The 19,732-nt window shown below is 34.4% G+C and overlaps 2 protein-coding genes across 5 annotated transcripts; both read right to left on the reverse strand.

Annotated features, from left to right (window-relative positions):
• Positions 1-630: 630 nt before the first annotated feature.
• Positions 631-7,258, reverse strand: LOC148599480 (adipocyte enhancer-binding protein 1-like). 3 transcript variants are annotated; one of them, XM_088557619.1, is made up of 7 exons: positions 7,126-7,258; positions 6,267-6,342; positions 3,989-4,188; positions 3,558-3,701; positions 2,224-2,434; positions 1,115-1,267; positions 631-791 (listed from the first exon to the last, which is right to left on the reverse strand). In XM_088557619.1, coding segments are annotated over exons 1-7 (816 nt in total). In that variant the 5' UTR covers positions 7,156-7,258; the 3' UTR covers positions 631-789. The 3 variants fall into 3 exon arrangements, with proteins under 3 accessions (XP_088413745.1, XP_088413744.1, XP_088413743.1); XM_088557618.1 differs by having other exon boundaries at positions 631-796; positions 1,094-1,267; XM_088557617.1 differs by having other exon boundaries at positions 631-796; positions 7,126-7,257.
• A 4,372-nt stretch (positions 7,259-11,630) lies between these two features.
• Positions 11,631-18,752, reverse strand: LOC148599481 (uncharacterized). 2 transcript variants are annotated; one of them, XM_088557628.1, is made up of 5 exons: positions 18,624-18,752; positions 13,298-13,419; positions 12,872-13,036; positions 12,298-12,344; positions 11,631-11,697 (listed from the first exon to the last, which is right to left on the reverse strand). In XM_088557628.1, exons 1-5 carry the CDS (start codon positions 18,674-18,676, stop codon positions 11,650-11,652), a joined length of 435 nt encoding a protein of 144 aa, XP_088413754.1. In that variant the 5' UTR covers positions 18,677-18,752; the 3' UTR covers positions 11,631-11,649. The 2 variants fall into 2 exon arrangements, with proteins under 2 accessions (XP_088413754.1, XP_088413753.1); XM_088557627.1 differs by lacking the exon at positions 18,624-18,752 and adding an exon at positions 13,786-13,940.
• Between the last annotated feature and the right edge of the window lie 980 nt (positions 18,753-19,732).

Raw genomic sequence — 19,732 nt, forward strand, 5'->3', positions numbered from 1 at the left:
ATGCGTAGTATATGTACATTTAATTTTGAGAAAAAAATCAATATCAATGTTATAAATAAATTCAATAAATGTCCGCATGTCTGCTATCCATCAAATATTAATGCATTTTGCAATTGGTTATTCAGTTCATTTAATATTTTGGTTGATCTGTGCAGTATTTGACAAAATTCCACTGTACTAAATGAGTTATGATTGGTATATGAGATCGTATTTTAGTGCAAACATTGTAGAGTATCTTCTTTTCATATTATTATTTAAAAAAAGAACGGATAGGATGAAACATTACAAATACATTGGCGTATAACCTAAATACAAAATAATGTATACTTTGCGAGATCATCAGTAGGTCTTCAATAAGTGTAAACACACCTATAAGGAGGTAGACCTAGGATAAGGGACACAACCCATGCAAATCATCGGAACGTTTGTATTCAGCATTTTACGTCAATGTCATGTAATCATGAAAGTAACTTGGATTAATTTCATTCTGTGTCAAATGAAAGCTTGATAGCCTTTGGTGAAATTGAATATGATACAAACATATCACTGACTTCATGAGTTATGTCCCTTACCCAAGGTCTACCGTAGATTTGCGGAATATGAAAACTTTTGTCAAATCAAAGAAAACAATTTTATGTAACAACATTTAATGGCCCTCTTTAAAATCGGTTACAAATAAAAACAAAACGCATAAAAAAATAACTTCGTTATGGGAACGTGAAGGTTTGAATATCGATAAGTTGTTTCGATCATCCGGGTATGTGTAGCCATGTTGTTGATGGAACTGTACTCTGTACTGAAACAAAAAAAAATGTAGTTAAAAGGGATATACAAATAAATGATTAAGAGTACAGATAAATACATTACATTGTTAAATTCAATTCTATGTTGATGTGTGAAAGACCCCCCCTTCAAACTTGGGAGGTATTTGGATCCACCTTTGCTTCCTCGGCAAAACAAAGGTGGAATCGAAACAATTTAGGGGGTGGTGGATCTTTTGATGGATTGATTTGAACATTTAATAAAATCTACCATTAACAACATGACAGAGGCGCATTTGTAGCACATACGATCAGATTACTGTAATATGTACGTTGTACTTCTGTTTACATACAAGTTCTTGCCACTTGTAGAGACAGTTCGCAAAGTTTCCCCGTGTAGACAAAGCGACCATCAGCTGACATGCCACACGCACAGATAAACGTGTCGGCGACGTCATGGCATTTTCCGTTGTTTTGGCACGGTGAGCTTTGACAATGGCTGCTTACTGAAAGCATACAAACCGGTAATAGAAAAATACATGTTTTAATTTGCTTTGGAAAACATCTAAAACCAAATGTATTTAGGACCACTATGAAAAACATATTAAAACATGGTTTGGAATATCGAATTAAGTTAATTCATAAAAATTAAATAACGATTTTATGGTAATGATATAATTTTTGATACGACGATAAAAAGTACAGTGTTTAAATAGTTTTAAAGAAAAACATATTTTCATGTCCTTTCATATGTAGAAACACATACATGATATTACTTCCATATCGGCCCAATAGCACATGCTTCCGTGTGTTTTTAACTCGTATGAAAAAATGTTTTACAACTATTGATAAATACAGTAATAGAAACAGACAGTACATAATTTCCTTCTACAGAAAATAGAAATGAGATTGACTGATTGATTGTTGGGGTTTAACGCCCGAGCAGCAACATTTCAGCTATATTACGGCGATGAACATGAAGTGGATGATAAAATGAACATGAAATGATAATGAAATGAAAAATAGGATAGGACATAAGGATAATGGAGTCGACAAATTTTGATTGCCACTGGAAATAGGGAGAGGTGGGTAGGGTCGGGCAATTTAGCCTCCTGTGGCGGAGCCCTATGGTTCCTACTCCGGGAGAATACCACAGTAGGGTTCTGTAACGTGCGAGGAACGTGGCATCTTTCCTAACACGGTGCACCACTATGGCTTGCGGTCAGGTTTTCGGTATTATAGCCTGACAACCCCAGCATGCAACACGCCAGGGATACACCATTCCACCACCCGGGGCACACAACCCAGTTGCTCTGTGGGCAGAGCGCCATAGCCCCAGGCTAGGGTTCTGAGCACTATTTAGTCACCTTTTACGACAGACCTAGCGCTGCTGCAGGCCTATTCTTTTGACACCTGGACCTGCACGGGGCAAAATAAAGAAATGAGCAGGATTAAGTCATACCTGACGTAGACGTGCTAGCTTGTGTACTATGTTGTGTCTGTGGATTAGAACATGTGATGCTTCCTTGAATTAGAGGTTGACCAATCAAACCGATTCTCATAGATATATGGTTGTTAAAACGGATTGGATTGACTCTAATGCATCTAGCAACTACCGGTTTAGGAAATTTGTGTTGTACTTTTGTATCTTCGTCAGAATTTCCTTGAAATATCTGTGAAACAAACTAGTATAAAGCATTTGTATACGTGATTATATCGAATTGATCTGTTGAACATTGATAGCATTCTTAAGACCGGGGACGAATGTAAATAAAATGTGGACACTGTCACTTATAAGTAAATGATCATGTAAGAAAATAAAATCAGTGGACAAAACAATTGGGACATTACGCAATGCACATCTTAGCAAATGCTTAAGTGTCAGTCCCTGTAAGAATCAGGCAGTGGATGAAACATGGTATGAAAAAAAAACATCATTTAGATAGTGTAATTTGACTATTTTCACGATCAGAATCAAGGGGAAAACAAGACTTTTCATATCATGTTGGTGCATTGAGATATACTTTCATAGAAATGCACTGTAATTAACATTTAAAGGCAGATAGCTATGTCAAAAACCTCATTTTCTTAAGATTCTCATGAAAATTTTCTGACAAAGCCAATTATGCAGAGATCAATTAATGGTCTTTTCAAATATAGAAAGCATTCTTGAGCGATTTTTTTTTTTTTTGGTCGGATTGGTGGGATTTTGACATGCATGTTTCTGATTTTTCCCAGTTCACCTGATTCGTACAAATATGTACACTAAATTCAAATTCTAATGCATACCATATTTGTGACTTTTTTGTAGTGTCATCGAACAAATCACAACCGATAGATTGGTCGTTTAATTGTTTATCGCAACATGTAATTGTTTATAAGTTACTTTGATAGACGCGGTAAAATTAGTACGATAATTTATTACAAAAGTGAATAATCAAAATATGATCACGAATGTACATGTCGAAGAAGAGTGGAGTTACATCTTAATGGGTTCTTGGCACGAGTGATCATTTTTTTTTTTTTTTTTTTTTTGTCATTCACGATTACCATTATATAGATTTCCTCCATTATTAGTTGCTATTTTCAACTTAAAATTTAAATTTTGTTGAAGGCGGATTGACATTCCATGGTTGTAATCATTGGACCTTTATAAGGACAAGTTGATCTAAATTTATCATAAATACATTCGAATCCGACTGACGAACAAGAGATTCCAGTTCTCGCCATTCCATGCCTCCGTGTGTCAGCTAAATGAATCAATAATTTTCGAGCGAAAAAAATGATGTTACCTACAGCACCATTAGGGCCGTCTAATACGTGCCATGAGGTACAATCATGACTAAACAGTATCCGGTATGACGTCACCCATTCTTGACAGCATCCGTTTTTGCCCTGGGTTATAACGCCAGTGAAGTTAAAATCCGTCTTCGTTTCTATCTGCAATTCATAATCATGTTGATATTTTATGTAGGAATTAAGAAACCCATTTTAGTTTATTACGTATTTTCAACAGCCCTACTTAAAAATAACGATAATTTTGATGAATGAATATGGAAGGAAAAGTACTGCCATCATAAAAGAGAAGGATGCCAGGTAGCATACCTTATTAAAATCCTAGGCTAAAGAAATAACTATTTGCAAAATGTGAAATAGTGATGTTTCCTCAAAACGAGTTTTCCCTATCATCCCACGAAACTGATTTTAGAATGAAATGGTATACTGACCTCTATAAACTGTCTAACATCGTTAAAATTGGACGACCATCCTCCCATACGTGTAACTCCATCTGATGATGTGGTTTGTGTCAAATCGAGTCTACCGCGAGAGGCGCTGTAGTCGTGTGTGTTGTCATCATGAAAGAGTTCACTCGATGATCTAATAGTGACGTCATCTTTGTATGTTTTGAGTATGTCTGTTTCACAACCTAAAGGATGCCTTGAAATGAATTGAATTGCAAAGAGCGATTTTAGAGAACGAAAAACCTTTTAGAGTTATGCGATTGTCAATTCTCTCTTCACAATCATTTCAATCTGCCAAGTCATGACCAGTGTTTGAACATGAAGGTTTGTTTCATCGAGAAAATCTACCATCACACTAACAGCCCTAAACACAGTAGACCGTACCGCACCGATAGGGAGTTGTTTTAGATTAAAGAGTTTCCTACAATGTTCATACATCTTATTCACTTTCAGACAGATATAATAATCTTTTGTCTAGTTTACAACAACCCTGAGGTGTTCATTACATTAGAACGAATCTTTTTTCACTGCCAGTCACCCTTCGAAAAGATCTTAGAGGCTTCGGACTCGAGAAAGAAGGTGTCAACCCCTTTCGGAAAAATACATATTGTCCAGAATTATATCTGGTGTGACCAAATTCCGTCTTTTTAAACCTGTTAAATCTGAACCTCTTCACGATGAGAATCAGAAATTCATACATATTCCATTTCCCAACAAGGGAATAGAGTTACACTAAGACAATAAGTAGTAAAATTTTCAACCATAAAAAGACATTACAGAATCTGAACATTGGAGAATACTTAAAATCACCTCTGACATGTGAGTGTGCTTCTTCATTCTCTAATTACTGTCCTTCTGGTCGTGTCATCACTGGAGATTTGAATATCATTGAGAATGAACTCCTATATAAGGTAGTTTCTCATTGTCCAAAATTCAGAGAACCACAGCGCTTCAATTGGAAACTTAACTTCAAAACCATAAGGATGCTGTTGAAGATTATGCCAGATCATGGATAAAGAGAGAAAAGGATCAAGAAGCAGAAATTGAGTCCTTGTCAGACTGGATACGTGCCATCCGATCGTTGGTACGTGATCGTATTGACAATCTCCAGAAATGTGTCAATAAAAGACCCAAGCCCGTATTCAACGATCGTGAGGCACTTGAATGCCTTTCCTCACTACATGAGAAATAAGTTATCATCCCTGCGGACAAAGCTTCAATCAATATTGTATTTGTTTGTAAAGCGCATTACGTCAGTTGCCTAATTAAGGAATTGGGCATTGATAGTAACATCCCAGGTAATGCCTCATACAAATGTAGTACTTTTGATAAAGATGAAATCCTAACAACTACAAGTTCTTCATGTCTTCTCTCAACATCGAAACAAAATGTGAGGACTTACATTACTTGTATAGGATTTCCAAACATCATAAGAATCCATACAAAGAAAGGTATATTGCAGTATCTTCACCTTGTTCCATGAAGGAGATGTCAATTCAACTTACGAAGATATTGTCCGCAGTGAAGGATGGACAGCAAGCTAGTTGCAATACCACCTACTCTCGTGGAGGCATTAATCACACGTAGATACTAAAAACTTTTAAAGATTTACTTCAAAACCTAAAATTCCGCAGTTTTTTTCCAAAATTAGTTCTCTTCAAACTTTTGACTTCTCAACTCTTTACATTACGTTATCATATGATAAATTGAAATGTCGTTTGAAAGGACTGATTCGTAAATAGTTTGCTGTTTTAAAAATTATGTTGTTCACGGTTACAAATCCACATATTTTTCTAAAACATCGCAGAGGGGCAAAATATACTACACAGAAAAGCCAATTTGCGATATGCTTGATTTCAAGTCAGGAAATGCGTCTTGAAAGGTCTCTTGCCAAATTCTTTTTTAGATATTGTTCCTTGGTTGAGGGATGCTCGGTTTCTTCTAGAACAATGGGTGATGGTTGTTTATTGTAAAATGTTCTTTGTGTGGCCGCTGGTTTGCCGGTTGTGTTCATTAAGTCCATCGTTTACCTGCATTTCTTAACTTTCTCTTTTCATTTTTATTCATTCTTTTGTATGTCTTTGTTGAGTTTTTTTCAAAAGCAGCCGTTTATTAAGTAGCATTTCTGCTTCGTGCATGTAAATTCATTTTAATGTTATTCTTGGGTATTGATCTGTTTTTTTTTTTTTTTTTTTTTTTTTTTTTTTTTTTTTTTTTTTTTTGGGGGGGGGGGGGGGGGTTTCATATGTATATTACAACTTACCGACGTCTTGACCAATCAAAAGCCGTTTGGACGGAATAGCGCTGCTGGTAATCAATTCCAGACATATACAGTAAACCTACAAATTTGTAATAATTATAAGTCATGTACATGTATGATACGATGAAATTCATCGATCTGAATGACGTTTTTCTTTGTTATTTTCATCAGAACACAAGTGAACTAACATTAGACCTCTGTGAAATTTATACAGTATCAATAAGCACGTGCATGTACAAATTTCATTTGCAATAACGAAGTTGGAATATGGTCTACCCAAACAATCGATGTTTTAAGTAGCTGTCTTTTGTAAGAATCATGCAAAATCTGAAAAATGTGATACACCCAAAATAGTTACATATTTTCATTTTGGTAATTAAATTGTCTTATGGGTCTGTATTATGAAATGTGTAATTGTTCGTTCCAATCTGTCTGCTCTTAAGAGATAATTTTATCATTGAAAATCCAATAGATTCCATTTTTTAGTGTCATTTAGAGAGTTATCTTCCTTAATTTTGAAATCTACAGTGCATTCTATATACTTTTTATCTCCTAAGAACACGGGTTATACGAAAAACTGAATGTTAATTTCTGTTTACTATGGCAATTTAATCAAAATATACAAGATAAAAATACATAGACTTTTCACCCATGAATCACATTTTGCATGATTCTTAAATGGAGTGCTACTTAAAAGATAATATGGCATCTAGGTATATTTAATGTTCTTGTTTTATATACAACTTAATATCCATGTAACAATTTCTGTTGTTTTATACATTATGGTGTTAGAAATCTTCAGTGACAAAAGCTGCACTGAAACAAGTGAACATAAAAGTTATTGCTACTTTGTGTTACATACCAATAACGAAAATTTCCGGACTGGTCTCATTGTATGCAAAATATTACACACTTTGTTCACTTAAAGTACTTATCAGCCGGAGCTATACATGTATTCTGTTCATACGTCATTGGTATACATGTATGTCATTAGATCAAGGCTGGAACCGGTGATAATACACAAAAGGACTTAGTAAAGGGAGATAAATAATCGCGCCTAGCAGCATTTTCGTGTTTAAAGACAAATTCTCTTTGTAAAGATCAATTTAAACTGCTTTAATGTTAAAAATAAAAACTTTTTTCATAGAAAAAAGGTTATAACAAAATAACCGAAGTGATTAACTCATGTGGGTTAAATTGAAGTTTTATAGCACACTCAGCTTCCCACTTCCAATATGGTTAATTGTTCTCTCTACATTGCGACACAAGCAGGCAGCACACAATTGTCGCGGGTATTGTACATCTCTTTTTGACTTTTACCCAAATTGAATCAATGTAAGGGTTTCACATAGCAGGATATGGACCTTGTTTTTTTTTAAGAATGTGGGGACACGAGGTACCCATCTTTATTTCATTTCTCCTACACCGCTGAATGGAATTTAATGAAACTTTCAAAGAATCAATATTACACATTTCCATTGACACAAGCAAAGTATGTACTGTAGATGTTTTAATGAATATTGTGAAAATGATAAGCGGAAGTTTCGGTCTAGAACATTTCGGTCAACTGAAGTTTCGGCTGAAAATATACATGTTTAATGTTCCTTCGCTATCTTTTTTCAGAAAAAAATACATTATGAGATTCAGATTCGGATTCAGTATTTTATTATAGTCTCATCACATATAAACATACTTATTAAAATTTTCATAGAACAAATTAAACTTTAGCATTGCATGCATAAATCTCAAATGAGATACTTTTGAAAGACATAAGTATATTCTATATACAAATTATATACAATACAATTAAAAAAATAGAATTTATTTCTTAGAAATTAACATGTAAAACTATAAACATGTTTTTGAAATTAGTGAAAGTTTATTTCTTCTTGATCAGACATTACTGCAGGTTTTGGCAGCTATATTACTCACTTATTCATTATTAAATAAAACTATAAAATTTTTATTTACTGACATTTACTGATTAAAATGTTAGTCAATCAGTTGCATCATTTGGCATAGTTTGCATAAGATCTGCATATACAGGGCATTGTATAACAACATGTAATTCATCTTCAATATTAGTACTGCTATTGAAACAAGTTCTTTCAAAAATTTCTAATCTTTCATATCTACCAGTTTTGCATTAGAAGGGAGACAACTCCATATCTAAAACGAACAAAAGCACTTCTGTGTTATTTTGATATGTCTCTATGCAAAATTATTGCTTATAAATGTTATTCGATCTTAATTTACTACCATCATTGTGAATTCTACATTTGATTTGAACAAAATTGAAATTTACTAGACATTCCACCATACATCGTATACTAAGTTACAGCCCTACATTAATCCTACAAGGAGGAATGACCCGGACAGCGAAAGCTATATTTTTATATAGCCTAGCTGGCCGAGTGGCGCTGGCCTTAGTTCAGGCGGTGTTGCCATAGATGTCACAGCGGTACGAGGTCGTGTCCCGCGGAGGGAAAGACCAAAGATTTGCTTTGCAAATTTAACTGTCCTAACATCGTTGGGAAGTATTCAGGCCCTTCCATACTTACATTATCTTCCCTGTATCAAATATATATGGACGTACCAACTGGTGCAAAACCATTTTACTCGCGTGACAGTGTGTTACATTGTATTTTATACATTTAAGGATTGAGTTTTAATTCTTGATCAGGTTATGCCAAATAACTGATATTATGGAACTGCAGCAGTGCGCAAGTATGCGTCATGCGTATTCAGCTACATTGTCGGTTTATTTTGAACATCTTGATGAATGAACACAAGACTCTCCGACTGTTTTTTTCAAGTAGAGATTCAATTTAGCGAACAGCAGGTCGAAACTGACTGTCATATTGTTTAAACTTGAGCAGCAATTATTGAAATAAATCCTATTCTAAGATACATTAACCTCTCATTTAGTTACAACTATTTCTCAGCTTATAAGCTATAGCTCAATTGCTACTAATTGTCACATAAACGCCGAATTTCAAAAAGGAAACACTAGCCTTGCATTTTAAATCCCTTAAACACCTACAGCTCTGTTATCACATATAATCCAAGATACATCTTGTTTTAAAATGACAAGAAGTTTCCCAAAACATATGACAAATTAGCCAGATAGAAAAGGAACAGATATGGTGAACAGATATGAGAGTTTTACTAGGCCTTCACAACCGCCTTTAATGTACGGTCAAAAATAAACTGTAACAACAAATAAGCACACCATAAAATTTGAAAGATTACATGTACAACAAATTAATATGACAACGCCTAAGCGAAGTTCTGTTGGTTTTTTTTTTTCAGATGGATAAGAATGATTTCTGTAGCTAAATGGGAATGAATGAACCTTATCGGCATAACGGTTATATGCAAATAAAGTCTTCAAATTTTTATAAATGATATTTTCATTATTTAAATGCTGTTCTGAAATGCACAAAACTACGACAGATACATTAGGATGGTTTCGTGCGTTTGTTCACCTTGTATTCATAAGTTTGTGTAGAATTTTGTCCAAAATGAGCAAATAATAGCCTGGACCCCTTTCTTCATCGGAATCGCCACTTCCTTGATGTAAATATTTGGGCCAACCCCTGCATGATATATAAAGACTGCTCTTTCGATTGGTACTCAGCATCCCTCTTTTAAAATCATGGCTTTCCTCTGAAGGACTGTTGAAATTGTATAATCTCATGTTTTCCTTCGTACACTGTAGTTAAACATCAAATGGCTTATTATTCGTCTAACATCTGTAGACTACTTGAATTTCGTAAGTAAACGACTGCTTTAGTCATGTAAATAGACAGAAATGATAAAAGGCTAGAGGTCAACTGATTTTAATTGGATTCTTATTAATTAATCAGCATATTCAGTTCGGTGTAAAAAGCTACTTAGTGGCGTAAAAAAATGGAATTAAACTTGATGTTTTCAAAATAACTGTAAGTGTGTGCATTTGAACTTAAACGGTTGTTTAAATGGAACTATTTTCCTGCGGCTGTGTAAGAGATAGGCGTACATGTAATTATCGATCTTAATTGATAAAAACGTCAATTTTCTTTTATTGCACGTATATGTGGAGTTGAGTTCTATATTGCAGGAGATTACAAGTGCAATGTATATTCTGTAAGGAATAATTTTCCCAATATTCATGTTATAACCATGTTATTGTATAGCGGATACTATTAACTTATTTAGAATGTGTATTACTTATTGATTATTTCGTAATGTTAATCTCAGTTCCCGCTATATAGATGACGCTTTATAGTTAAACAATACTAGTTTCGGGGATTTGATCGCGTCTATCCCAAAAAAACATGAAATAAAGGATACTATAGACACAATGAAATCAGCCTCAAATCTTGACCTACACTTAGAGATCGAGGGTAAAGGAAAACTATTGGCCAAACTATATACGACAAACGTGATGACTTTACATTCCGTATTGTCAACTTTCCTTTCATGTGTGGCAACATCCTTTTAGCACCTGTGTATGTAGTTTTCATATCACAACTTACGTTTTGCCAGAGCTTGTAACTACGCAAACTTTTAAATCGTATCGCGCTAGATTTCTTACAATTATGTCCCTGAAACGGTTATGTAGCTACAAATTGACGGCATCACTACACAAGTTTTATGGTCATCATCATAACTCGTGGATCGTTACGATGTATCCATCTGCACCATGAAAACTGATTTCTTCAATGTGTCATAGTTTTCCGTTCTCCTTTCGTCTCCCCTGGACTTGACTTTTTATGAGCAACTCGGCGGGTGTTTCCAGATGATTTACATCCCTTAGAAAAGCAGAGGACGCTTACCCTACCGGTGCACCTGATTCATGCTCCCGCTCTTTAATGGAGTCCGAATTACTTTGTATGTATTATTTTGGTTATTTTATATTCTGTGTTGTGTGTGTCCGTTTTCCATATTTGGTTTTGTCCCTGGAATATATTCTTTTGATTTCTGCTAGAATCTTGGTTTCCTTGGTTACTCTTTTAAGCTACAATACAAGCCGTGCTATAAAAAAATATGTTGCACGCACACTATCACTTGCTTTCTATTTGGAAAACATATAACTGTAAAATAATTTTTCTTCAATTGTCAAAGCAAGGACATTTTTAAAAAGTTCAAATTCTCGGGTGATATACTGTCTCAATTTTTGGAAAGAGGCTATGATATACAGCCACATTTCTGAACTAAAATGAATCGATTCATGATTTAAAGTCAGAAAGTGAGAGATAGATCTGAGTGTCATTTCAAGAAATATAAAATGCAAAGCTGAAGATAGTCCTATAAGGTACCGAGGCACATTTCCAGATACAAGTTATAGAGATACGAAGAAGTATAAATATAGCATATCAAAAATTATGTAATAATTATTTGTTTATTTTCCGTGTCCGTGTCCATGAAGATGTTCGTTGGCGACAAACATCTGAAAAAACAAGAAAACGAGAATATTAGCATAAAAAACATACTAAACCATACCATATTTATACCATACGTATGTCTAATGATTTTTAAAAAAAAATCTAAAATCAACTATGGATGGCTCATAAAATAATTTTATTAACAAAACAACCAAATATTTTGCACAAAATTAAGGCTTACCTCCCTTTTTCAATGAATTTCAATGAATTTGTATTTAATTTATTTTTCTTTAACCGTTGCAGTAAATCAAAATTGAGAAAGGATGCATTTGTGATATGAAAAGGGTAAAAACTGGGAGAAAATGACATGTGCCACTCACTGCAGGTTTTTTTTTTTAATGATACCCTATTACATTTATCTTAGCCCCATCAACGGCTTTAACCCAATCATAAATATTATTATAGGCGGATGCAGAAAGTGAATTGAAAATTTATTACAATACTATACTTTTTTTTAAATTAATACGTTAATACATTGTAAAATACCCAAAAGGCTATTAGTAATCCATCAGAATTATTATTTAACGCACGGGAATATGAGGGTAAATTTTTAAAGAGATTTCCAGGAGAAACTTTTGGGGACCCGGGATTGTTAATGTACGCACCTTTGTCCAGTAGTCCACAAACTCGTCAGGAACTACTCTACCGTCACCTAAACAATCGAACAAAAATGTTTTGTCAGTGAGAATTCAGAAGACCTTCAAGCATAAAAGCATGGGCAAAGCAGAAAAGTTTTTTTTTTGCAAACTCTACCCACAATTGTGTATACATGTGTATGCTGGAGAGAGTATATTAATTTATTTTTACATGGAGAGTGCGTGTTATATATTTGTTTGTATTATCTCCGTTTATTCCATGAGATTTTTCATCTGCTTAATTTGAAGTATAAAAAATACACAAATCCATGCTCTGATGGGAAGGCGAAACAGTTCAAATTCATAGCTATGAAGCTTCCCATGTTTGAAGGGAGACACCCCACATTTGAGCTCTGTCTCTCACAACGAGTGATCTCCTGCATGTGAGGCTAAACACTCCAACTTTGAAATATATCTCTTTTAAAAAATCCAAACCTACTCCTTGAAACAGTGTACAGCATACCGAGATTTGCAACATTTATACATGAATATACTTTTCAACATGTTGGTACCATTGGCACTGTTTTAGTAACTATCTACTTACTATCTTTATCTAATTTTGCGTAGTATGCATCGTAGTCGGGCAGGTCAAGGTGATGGTCGTTGTTCATATCATAGTCATCGTACAGCACATGCGCGAAATCATGAAGTTCCGGGTTGGTCTCGGTGATGTGGACAGTGTATTCATGTCTGGTAACTCTGCCATCATCTAAAAAATTGATGAAAACATGTTTTATATCTAAGGCATGGCAAAGTTTAAGGCAATAGCTTGAGATACTTTATACCTCCCGTTCTCTGCATATGCACAAAAAAAAACTTGACTTATTTACACTGTTCATGATCTCGTCTCGAATGTGCTTTTGGCGAGCTTAAGGCCTACAAGACTTTGTCAGACATGGTTAGAGTTAAAATGCATTACGTGAATATGAACCGTCATCTAAATATGTCGTATATGGAATTGTTTACGTACGGTTAGTATCGTATACTGAGAATACTCTGTGTAATTCATCAATGGTGAAAACTCCGTCTAGGTCGAAGTCTGATGAATGAAACATAGCCAATGCGGTTTCATTGTAAGGTTTGAAGTCAATCCTGAAAAGATGCGAAAAAGATATGACTTAAGTGATTCTGTTTCTTAATCTTATGGCTTTTCCTTGGTAATTGCTGTACGCAAACCATAAAATGGCAAATAACAATAAGTAAAACATTTATTTCTGCCTGTCAAACTTCATTCTTTCGGAAATAGAAACAAACCGTAACATCCTCAAAACAAAATATAATTTTAAGAATCCAAATGGAGAAGAAATCTCATCTGCGCGTTCACGTCTTCTGTAAAATAATTTGTCATATCCAAACGCCAATTGAATTAAACTGCCTAATTAATAGCACTGCAGACGGATACGATAGAAGGTTAAGACTGGCTATTACTGTACATATATTTTGAAAACGTTTACTTACTGGGCGCCATAAGCGTATCCAAGGAGAACACAGACAAGGACAAGAACTTTCATGATTTGCAGACGTGACAATACGGTTACTGTGCCTAATCTCCACTTTATCGCTATATATACCTACTCCTAAAGGTCTTATCGTGACCTAAGTACTTCGTGACCGTTATGTCACAAATTTTCATATGATCCACACGAAATTTTGATACCAATAAACAATTATACAAAATTTGAATAATGTGATATTATTCGTTGTTATGTTGAATTCTTGTCTTCTGGGCATTGACCCCTCATATTAGCTCTCTTTACTACATGTACGTGATGACATTGTAAATTCGGTCAGTTTTATTTTCTTATAAGGTGTGTTGTTGAAGTCTCACTGTCTTAAATTATGGACTTTTATATAGGGCACAAACATCCTGTTTTCCAGCATCTAGAATTAATTCAGTACATGTGAGTGAAATGCTACATTTGTATTGACAACTCAAATGTATTTCATTTTCCAAAGAACCTATTTAGCAGCAAATTTTCAAATCTATGACATGAACTATATTAAGCCATAGGAATTATTCAGACAGTTTCACCACTCGGACGCAGAAAGGATAATTTCTTCTTAAATTATTTGAGGGTAAAATTTTAGTTAGATAGCACTGGAAATTAACCGAATTTCTAGTAGGTCTCTTCTAATGGAGTGACCGCAGGGAACGTTATGTAACGACCAGAATATTCGATTTGTATCAATAAAATAAAGAACGGTAATCCTCAAAAAAAAAACGCGAAGAAAGGGGCTAAGAAAAACAAGAGGCTCCCAGGTGCCTCAATCGCTCACTTTGTTAATTTTTTGCCTTTCAAGGGCAATAACTAACAAGGAGTTGTCAAACAATTTTGACTCCATGAAGACTTTGGTAGGACTTATCACAAGGATCATTTCATCAATTGAAAGTTTCATTCTATTATAGTATTCAAGATATTGGATGAAAACTGCTAAAACGTAATTTTTTGCCTTTCATTAGCAATAACTCTTACATGGAGTCGTGAGAAGTTTTATCATTGGAGAATTTTGTAGGCCTTATGATAAGAATCATTTCAGCAACTGAAAGTTTCGTTCTATTTATTATAGTTTTCAATATATTGGCTCAAAACTGAAAAAAAAGTCATCTTTCACCTCTCAAGGGCAATAACTCTTACATTGAGTTATCTGACAACTTTGATCCCCTAGAGACTTTTGTATGCCCTATAGTACAGATCATTTCAGCAATTTAAAGCAATTGGCTAAACCTAACGGTTTTGGAGATATACGCAAAACACTACTGTCTGACACCTATGTTCTATTTTTAGTAACGGCGGCAATAATTTTTAAGCGATCAAAAATTCAAACGGTCATTTTGTTCAGGATACTCTAAAAATACATTCATTGAATTCTTCATAGTAGTTTCTGAGGAGAAGATTTTTGAAAGTAATAACATCAAAAACAGCAAAAAACGTTCAAAAAGGGCAATAGCTCCAACATGGGTCATTAAATTTTTACCAATACTTGACCTCAGATAGATTTCATCATGCTGAATACTTTTACCCTGTGTCAGAATTTGGTTAAACCTAACAGTATTTGAAATATATGCCTAAATCTGCTGTCTGACCCCTGTGTTCCATTTTTAGTAACGGCGGCCATGTTTTTAACCGATCAAAAATCCAAACGGTCATATTGTGCAGGATACTCTAAAGAACTTAAAAGTTGCAGCCAAATCTATTTAGTGTTTCAGAGGAGATGTTTGAAGAAATTGTTGACGACGATGACGAAGACGACGACAACGGTACTCCTACAACGTAAGAGGCTGGAATTCCGTTCCTCCATACTCCAACCTCTTACTTCCGAGCGCCATATTGCATAACACTCGTTCCGTCGTTCATTGAAAACGGCAGAATTGTAGTTAACTATTTGCCATTTAAAACATTTTATATAGTTTCTTTACCATAACACGGCAGAGGGTGACTAAACTGAAGAAAAACAAATCACCTACCTAATGAGAAAATCCAGCAATTCTGAAAATCCTTTATAACAGCAGTTAAAATGAACTTCATATTTGGTTTTAAGTGTAATTCCGGTTGATAAAATTAAGGATTTTAAAATTTGCGAAACGAACATGTCAAAGTTCGTTTTGTCAAAAACATATTGTAGTCCGTAAAATAAGTGATATAATTCAAAATGGCTGGTCATTTTGACAACTGTCATCATTACAAATGTTTTTGTTAGGTATTTTACAAATATTCAGGATTTTTATCGCACGATTTCCGGTAAGTTAAACTTCTTTTATGTGAATGAAAAACATAAAATATTTTAAAACACGTGTTTAGCTAAATCACATTGGCGGAGGCTTTCAATATGTCAGATGCTAGCGGTTAGGCTGGCATCAAGTCAGAAAATAGCTTGCCAGACAACCTCTAGCATTGTTGGAGTACGACAACGGATGCCAAGTGATGGCAAGGTGAGCTAATGAAGTACTACTAAAAATTTAAATAAGTTCTCTTATAATTTTAGAATCGGATCGGACAAATTATGGACAATTTCTTCCGCATAGTGTTTACGAGGTTTTTTTTTAACAAGAAAGGTTGATAGAGTAGTTCCGATTGCATTTCAAGTACAGGGCTATTTTTGCCTTGTGTGTATAATTATATCAACAGATATAGTCTTGAACGTTTTTTATTTTTGCTCCGTATGGCTTTCTTTTTTTCTTTATTTTTTGTTATTTTTGTCTGGCTAGTTTATTTTGGCTCGTTTGTTTTGGTTTATTCATCTCTTTCATCTCTTTCAGTACTCGATCAACCAACTTACTACTTAAAACAGTGGCTATTTTTTGGTACATTTAATAAACATGCCGTAGGGAGCATTGGTTTTTTTTATGTTTTTTGTCCCACTCCCTTCAAAAATAATTGGAGAAATGGGGAAAATATGTGTTGTCATGAAAATTGAAAGTAATAGTTAATTGATAATTCGATTGTGATGATTCTGTTGTCAATGTATTCCTTTTAAAATTCAGTTTTAAGGGCATTTTATACAGGATAGACTTATCTTAAGCCGTTTTGGAACGATAGGTGACGAAATGGGACCCCACCCAGACAACAAAGTCGGCTTTGTTATTTTTAGTCCGATTCTGATTTTTTTTCAAATTGGATTCCTTATGGAAATCCCTGCCTGCATTTGTCAATCGGATTTCAGATATCTCTTTTGGTTTTTGGGTTGTACGGGCCAAAGGGGACACACAAAACAGCTGTTTTTTCCTGAAACAATCAAAACTGTGAATATATGAAAGCCGTATACTATTGAAATCAGGACATCATTAGTTCTAGATATTTGTCACAAATGATACTTTTAATCTCTATAATCAATTAAAGTTGTTAAAAACCCGTAAAATCGTCAAAATTCCGCCTGTATCCGGAGTGGGATGACTGAAACGCAACAAAGAGTTGACAGAACTTTAAAAAGTTATAGACAAGCAGAATGTTTTCTAGATAGAGTGAAAGTAGAAAAGGGAGTCATAAACATTTTTATTTCGGAAAGAGAACCTGCTGAAGCTATACGGGTTTTATATCATGCTCAGTATTTTACAAATAACTTATTGAAAGTCTTAAATATAGCTGACCCTTGTTTTGACCCGTATGTATCTAAGATCTGACCCGAAAGGGACAAACGTTTAACACAAGGATTCATTTAATTTACGTTAATAACAAATATGCCTTTTATTATTTTTTTCTTCAAATAAGCAGTATTTCACGATTGTTCAACGTATTCGGAGCGGATCGAGGAAAGAATATTTTGTGCTACAATTGTAATGCAAAAAAAAGTTTTCACTTAGTAACGGTGTCGGGTTCTCCTTTCTTTTTTATCTCCTGAATTTTCATCTTTGAACAATATGTATTATCAAAGAAATTGAGTTGAAGTTTCGTACAATCATAATTTAAAGTAAAAGGAGAATGAGAAATCTCTCTGATTTCATGTGTGATAGAGTCAGTTTATGATTTTTTTTCTTTCCTGGGTATTTGGGTAATCTATGATTTACAGATTAATCTCCCTTTTTTGAATTCTACAGTGCATTCTATATATATATTAGAGCAAGGGCTATACTAAAAGTCTAATGTAATAAAACAATTTAAACAAAATATTAAACAAAAATACGTAGGCTTTTCAACCATGAATCACACGATTCTTACCTGAAGTGTTACTCTAGTTTTCGTTCAGTTTCGGTTGCACTTCTACATGTACATACAAAACGTTTTTCTTAAAAAAAAAACACCTTAATTTTCTCCTGAGAAAATTGTGGAAGTACATAGTGTTTATTGCTTCTAACAACACTGATCACACTTCAGTGCTTGGTATATGTTACCATTTACCTCACTTCTTCGCTTCATTCCGTCAAATGGGGGCGGGAGTGGAGGTTGGGTAAATAGTTATATACCACGGTCGTAACATCCAGTTATCAGCTAAACTAAATAAAAGCTGGGAGTTCCATTTAGCCCCTGCATGTTGTTGTTGCGAGGCATTATCGTCAAAAGTAAAATGTTAAGTGCAACACCCAAATGAATGTATTTGATTGGTTATGTGGCCTGTAACTGATTAAATAACATTAAAATAAAGTGAATTCGGTGAGTTCTTGACATGTATGAACCACCTCCTGTCTGATTTGCATAAAAACTGCTACTTAATTATTCCTACGTTTATATCGCGACATATGTAGGACTTTAAAATACCACTGACGTCAAAATATTTGCATAAAAGTGGAAATAAGCGTAATTGTTACTTACACGGCACATGTACCTGTATGCCGGCATATTGAAAGAATTAAAAGCACTTACTGTTTTGCAAAGGAAACCCCAACAAGTACACATATCAGTGTAAGGCGAAACATTGTCAGACTAGATATGGCTTAAGTGGACAAGTGCAGCTATCACATACTACATAAAATGGTCTCTTGTAGCATACAATGTACATGTACAGGTGTGTACGTCAGGCGAATCAGGTGAGAACCTTGATGCTATAAGTTCAAAAAGGAGAGCGGATAGAGAGATAATACCGTTTATATTATCACTCGTTAAAACTATGAGTGAATGTAGTTATTTATTAAGTAATGATTTGGATACGTAATGCATGTGCATCGCATAACGATTATGTGCAAGAATCGGTCGACGGAATAATCGACTAATACAATTGTATTCTGTTTAGTCTATACGAGGGTCAACAGCAATTTCAGGCAAATATGGCCTCAGTTTCACAACTAATTTCCCAGACGACAGGCAATGTGTATATCTAGATGAACTTTCAATTTTCTCATATCTACGGGATGCTATGCCTAAAAATTCTTCTAGATATACAGGATTATCTGTACTAAGAAAGAAATTAGTGGTGAAATTAGGGCCATATTTGTCGACAGGTAATGATGAACCTTAAAGAATATCGATTTCTCTATGCATTAGTATTATCAAGGAGTATCGATTTCTGTGTTTAAGTACCAGTCCATATAAAATTCAGGCATTGCCTGTGGTAAGGTGATTCATGTAGTAGAAAAAACCCATGAATCAGACGATACTTTTTTTTGTCTATATATGCTCTATTTTAATTGATAATAGTCCTTTCTGTATTTAGATCTGTACTTCTGAGAAAACTACACTTTAATATCCCACTAAAGTCAACCAAATCAAGAACGATAACTCTTGTAAAGTGCTAATTTCATGTACAATCTATATAAATTTTATGTCAAAAGCGCAAACTCCAGATGAAAATCTAAAACTTGTTATGTGATCTATTACAGTTTCTGAACAAGAAATAAAACAAAATTTCATCACCTCCTGTCTTATTTTTTTATAAAGACTGCTTTTTAAGTACTCATTCGCGAGTTGGGATTCTCGACCGAGATGCGTACCCTTTGTTCGAACTTCTAACGGATCGCGAAAGAATACACTGATGC

The sequence above is a fragment of the Perna viridis genome, chromosome 13, assembly GCF_037379345.1.
Source record: "Perna viridis isolate PV_CMFRI_1.1 ecotype Kerala chromosome 13, ASM3737934v1, whole genome shotgun sequence".
Taxonomy (NCBI): Eukaryota; Metazoa; Mollusca; class Bivalvia; order Mytilida; family Mytilidae; genus Perna; species Perna viridis.

What these genes read in the sequence shown, in the direction of transcription:
- LOC148599480 (XM_088557617.1), bottom strand. Translation starts at nt 7,155, where the DNA reads ATGAGACCAGTCCGGAAATTTTCGTTATTG. An exon ending in TTTGATTGGTCAAGACGTCG is followed by an intron (nt 4,189 to 6,266) that starts GTAAGTTGTAAT and finishes GGCATCCTTTAG; the next exon opens with GTTGTGAAACAGACATACTC. An exon ending in TAGACGGCCCTAATGGTGCT is followed by an intron (nt 2,435 to 3,557) that starts GTAGGTAACATC and finishes TTTGTTTCACAG; the next exon opens with ATATTTCAAGGAAATTCTGA.
- LOC148599481 (XM_088557628.1), bottom strand. Translation starts at nt 18,676, where the DNA reads ATGTTTCGCCTTACACTGATATGTGTACTTGTTGGGGTTTCCTTTGCA. An exon ending in CGCAAAATTAGATAAAGATA is followed by an intron (nt 12,345 to 12,871) that starts GTAAGTAGATAG and finishes TCGATTGTTTAG; the next exon opens with GTGACGGTAGAGTAGTTCCT. An exon ending in TTGTGGACTACTGGACAAAG is followed by an intron (nt 11,698 to 12,297) that starts GTGCGTACATTA and finishes TTGTTTTTTCAG; the next exon opens with ATGTTTGTCGCCAACGAACA.